The 5,000-nt window shown below is 39.3% G+C and overlaps 1 protein-coding gene across 2 annotated transcripts in view; it reads right to left on the bottom strand.

The window, feature by feature from the left end:
- Positions 1 to 5,000, bottom strand: part of tmem154 (transmembrane protein 154) — an 8,437-nt gene that overhangs the window by 2,909 nt on the left and 528 nt on the right. For both annotated transcript variants that reach the window (XM_027017899.2, XM_027017898.2), the window contains exons 2-8: positions 4,280 to 4,348; positions 3,843 to 3,899; positions 3,331 to 3,393; positions 2,966 to 3,022; positions 2,210 to 2,425; positions 1,720 to 1,774; positions 460 to 536 (exon numbers count right to left, since the gene is read on the bottom strand). In XM_027017899.2, the coding sequence (XP_026873700.2) occupies positions 460 to 536; positions 1,720 to 1,774; positions 2,210 to 2,425; positions 2,966 to 3,022; positions 3,331 to 3,393; positions 3,843 to 3,899; positions 4,280 to 4,348 (594 nt within the window). The remainder of the gene's footprint in view (positions 1 to 459; positions 537 to 1,719; positions 1,775 to 2,209; positions 2,426 to 2,965; positions 3,023 to 3,330; positions 3,394 to 3,842; positions 3,900 to 4,279; positions 4,349 to 5,000) is intronic.

Genomic DNA, 5,000 nt, shown 5'->3' with positions numbered 1-5,000 from the left:
GTCGTGCAAGAACAGAAAGAGGGAGGAATGTAGGCAGGTTGATGAAGGGTCATGAGCTGGCTTTGGAAACTCCTAGAAAGGTTTGGGGTTATGGGAGGGTCACATTCATATTTACATGGAGGCTTCAAGGGGTCTTTGGTGCAGTGGTGCTACACTTTGACCCCTGAATCAGAATCCAGTCCTGATAGATTAAACAGTTAATCTAATTTGTTGTCCTCTTTGACGTTACACCTAACGCATGGGTAGATGGAGGACTGAAAATCTGGATCTAGGATCCGGCAAGACAAGGCTCGCCGTCCTGTTTTGAATACCTACGTTCTATGACACTAATGAAATAGCAATGAACACAAAATCCACCGCTTTAAAAGGTTCAAGGTGTAATACAGAACCTGGATGAGTCAATATATGAGCGACGGGCTCCTCCCACACAAACAGACACGCTGACACGCAGGCACACACCTCCTTTCATCATCCATTTCTCCAGGTCCTCCATCTCCAGCTCCATCACGGAGGGCACATCGTCTTCAAACATGGGCCTGAGAACACACAAACACACCCCCAGAGCGAGAGAGGGAGAGGGAGAGGGGCCATATTTTAAAAAAAAAATTAAATATCTTTTTTGTTTTATAACATTCTGGACTTTTAGCGCAAATTAACCAAATAATAAAGAAATCGTTTATCTTGAGTAGACACAGAACACAGACAAATGCAGATTTTATATGTAGGTCACACAGTAGATTAAATTACTCTCCGTCTCTCTGCCAATTACAGACGACATCCATGAACATGCAGATGCCGAACCGTCTCAAACGAACGGGTGTCGCAACCTCGTTTCTTTGAAACCATTACCAAAACACTCCAGAAGGGGGTGCTGTTACCTGTTAAAGAAATTCCGCACAACCGCTGTGTTTTAGTAGCTGCTGGTTACATTTGTTTGTATAAAGGTTTCTTCAGATATTGGGGGGAAAAAGTTGTGTGGGGGGGAGCACACTATACCATGCCTTTACTCAACAGAGAAATAAATTAAATATGTAAAAAACAAAAAACCCCAAAAAACCAAAAAGACAGCTACATAGCACATGAACTGTGGTCACCCATAGATAACTACTAGTGTTCAACATGTTAATAATCTTAAGTAACATTTCCTAGCGACATACAGTATGTTGAATGTACACTGAATTATTGTACATATATGTTAAAAAATGTTCTGCTTCCATTTTGGAATATTTTAAGAACCTCTTGCAAAATATTCCACTTTTAATGTGGACAAAAGTGTACTGATGTCTGTACCTGTTACATTTTTGTAAAAACTGGAATTTCAAAGGTTTGTGGTACATTAGACTCACAAAGCCAAAATGTGAAAGCATGACAGGAAGTGATTTGTAATCTTAGTCTAGCATATGTTCAAGATGGTAGCCTTGGTTATCAATCAAGAACATAAAAAATTCACATATAGCAGCCATAGCACACACATGTGCATATCTATACAAATATAGATGCCTTTTCCTACCACCACAACATACACACACAAACACACACACACACAGGCTATAGTTAGCACAGTTCCTGTTTAAGATATCGCTATGTCACATCTTTCCTTTACAGGAAGTGTCACCGTTTGAAACATGGAAACAGCTACAGCGCTTGTTAAAACTGCCCGTCTGCGGCCAGCAGTACAAGTTGCTGTAGCTGCAGCATGTGTTGTCAGAAGACACTTACATTGGCACCTTCTCATCTCCACCACTTTCCAGGTAGGGGTCCTCCTTCATAGCACCTGAAACAGAGGGGAAGTGAAATTCTGACATTTATGATCATATGGTCGGAATTTCCCCTTTACCGTATCATTCATCAGTGTGTATATGTGCGGCTTGCCCAATCACACACACAGAAATGTGACACATTAACCAGATATTTCTAAATATGTACATAATCCGCTTTTCAAATAACACACACAATTACACCCACATTTGACTCATCTCTGAAAACATGCCAGAGTGCAATAAGAGATGAAAAACCTAATAAAACACCCAACATAAGTCATCTGACAAAAACTGATAAGATAGACTTATAAAGTACAGTCACAGTTTTGCCTCTAGGTACTCTGCTTCCTAAAGGTCCATATTAAGTTCATCGTCATTCCTTTGTTTATTCGAGGCATAGGCAGGTCAGAGGCCCACTGTGACCCCAGCAAGCTGCAGGCGCGTCTCACCCCCACTGATTCTGTTCCTACGCTTGCAGATAAGTACGACCACTGCCATCACAAGGCCGGTGAGGAAGAGGGCCAAGGCTGTCACCACTATGATGATGATGAGGATGCTCGAATCTTCGTCAGTCCTGTCCGAGTGCCCCAAAGGGTTCTTGGTGTCTGGTGTGTCTTGTTCTGCCAACCCCAGCGTATCCACAGTGGAACGCTGCACTGCTGTGTCTAGAACAAAACCAGCGAAGCTCAAATCAGAGCAGTGTGTGTGTGTGTGTGTGTGTGTGTGTGTGTGTGTGTGTTGGGAGGGGTTCGTGTGTGTGCTGAACATGTACTGTCCGATATTATGGAGTGGCGAACAAAGGTCTCTTTCACAGAAGAGGAACAAAAAGAACCAAAGAGGAAGATTGTTACTGCAGTTCTCTTCATATATCACCATTTATTTGGATCAAATAGGGATCTGCTCTGTATGGCAGATAATCTCAGTGCAGTAAGGGTAGTCTAACCACACTGATGGTAAAATGTAACTGCAAGCTATCCTGGGCAGTTCAAAACAAAATAACTGACCTGCTACATCTTGCGTATTAAGTGCTGTTCACTGTTAATGGTGATGTTCATGCCTTATTCCTCTCATTCTGACTCCTCATCTTGCTCTAAAGGTTCTTGAAGACACAGCCATATACAATATGTCCACTCTCATCCACACGGTTGAAGAACACTATACTGGAAGTTTTAAATGTAATAAACTTGACAAGCTGGTTTAATTACCTTTGGTGCTGTTGTGATGTTTTACATGTGATGCAGTTGTAGTCCATGTAAAGGTGGCTGTATGAACAGACACGACATTACCACAAAACACAATTACCCATTTGCGACCACTTAAACAAATTTCAGTGTGTTCAAGCAAGCCAGCAACTATAGCAACTACAGCAGAGGCAACACACATCAAAAGGTATTACGTTCCATGGGCAGGAATGTGAACTAGGAGGTAAAAACACCAACTTCCAGTACTCTGGTGGCTTCTATACTCTTTGACTACAGTTGTAACTGTGGCAGAGTGTGAAGGAATATGGAAAATTAATGCGTTTGGCTAGGCCGCGCTGTACTGTTTGTTGTCTGACAGGGAGACTTACGTGTGGTATTTGCGATAACCTGGGCATCTGGCATGGCACCTATGGTAACATTCTGGATGTAACCTATAAATAAAAAAATGTAAAAACTCTTTAAAAATATATTTTTTACATTTTTGAAGGAGGAGATCTATAATAACACAAGGTTTCCATATTATTTTTTGCCTAACTCACCTTGCTTGAAAAATGAAAAACACATCTTAGTTTGACCGCTATTTTTTTTTTGTCCACAAAGAGTTTTAAATTTAAGTCTCTTGATGATTAGAGTGAAACGAGGTCAGCAGTTAATGAAAGTTGCACTGTACACACAAACATCTCCACCAAAAAACAAACAAAAAAACCCCCCACAGCAATAACATGATGAAGGGTCTGAAGAAGCAGACTTAACCACAGAAAGTTTAATACACCTAACAGAAAAAATGTAATATATATATATATATATATATAGTGAATTAAAGTTGAAGTAATATGGAGCAGTGATGACAAAATGCTGTATATTGTTTTTGTATGTTTACCTGCGATTTCGATGTTGTCTTCAAAATCTGTTTCTACTGAAGTGTATTCTGAGGTCACTGTATGTGTTAAAGTAATAAGAAATATTAATATATAATTTCCCAATGAATAATACATACGTTACTTACATCTTAACATCAACCACCATTTAAAATTGGACAAATTAAATATGATTCAATGAAGAACATCCATAAACCCAGAGGAAAGATAGTATAGCCTATAATAATGACATATTCCAATAAAAACCACTTCCTCTCAAACAGATCACTAGAAAAAAAAATCCATCATGAATGATTTTTGGAACTACTGAAGTCAGAACTATGGAAGAATTGGAAAGCAGAATTTAAAAAGTAGACAATATGTGAGAAATGCTTGGTATTACACAGAACCAAAACAATCACAGGCAACATTGCATTGTAGGTAGACAAGGATCACTCACATTTGGGATATTCAGTGTTATATAGAACTGTTTGTCCAGATCCGTTAATATCTTCCGACTCACACTGAACTGCAGACAAAAGCATTCAGTTATTATTGATTAGGTAATAAACAAGAGTTCTTGAATAACAGAAGGCAGGACTGATTCCCGTTTTGAAGCTAGTAACAATAGGTCAGGGCCCGTTGGTATTCAGAAGAAAGATGGTATCTAGGAAAGATTCTGAGGTAGCACTGATCTGATTCTCAACTTGCTCAAATACGCCACGTAAATATCTGAAATATGATCTGATATTTCAAATGCTGGATCTGATTCAATCTTGCTTTCAAAAATCAGAAAAAAGATTTCAAAATTAAGCACATGAGAAGTTGTTCCAAAACACACAGAACTATATATAATACGAAGCACAATCCTCAGTGTTGAATCAGTCATTTGTGTCCGGCTGAACTTAAATGAACACAATGTAGTAATTCAACATGGAGTTTATGTTATGTAGATGGTATCGTTTGTGACCCAGAACCAGATCAAAACCAGATAATCAGGTCACAGGCTGGGAAAGAACATGATTGAGAAGAGTCACAACTAGAGACATTTATGCATGATCAAACAGCACTTTTGTACACTGAGTAAGAACTGACATGTTTTACATACATAGGAAGACAGAGTGGCTTGGTAAAAAAAGAAAAGAAAAACGAACGACTACTTCCTGAGTTCGAATGTAGAC

Source organism: Electrophorus electricus, chromosome 9 (assembly GCF_013358815.1).
Source record: "Electrophorus electricus isolate fEleEle1 chromosome 9, fEleEle1.pri, whole genome shotgun sequence".
Classification (NCBI taxonomy): Eukaryota; Metazoa; Chordata; class Actinopteri; order Gymnotiformes; family Gymnotidae; genus Electrophorus; species Electrophorus electricus.
This window is presented reverse-complemented; position numbering and strand designations above follow the sequence as displayed.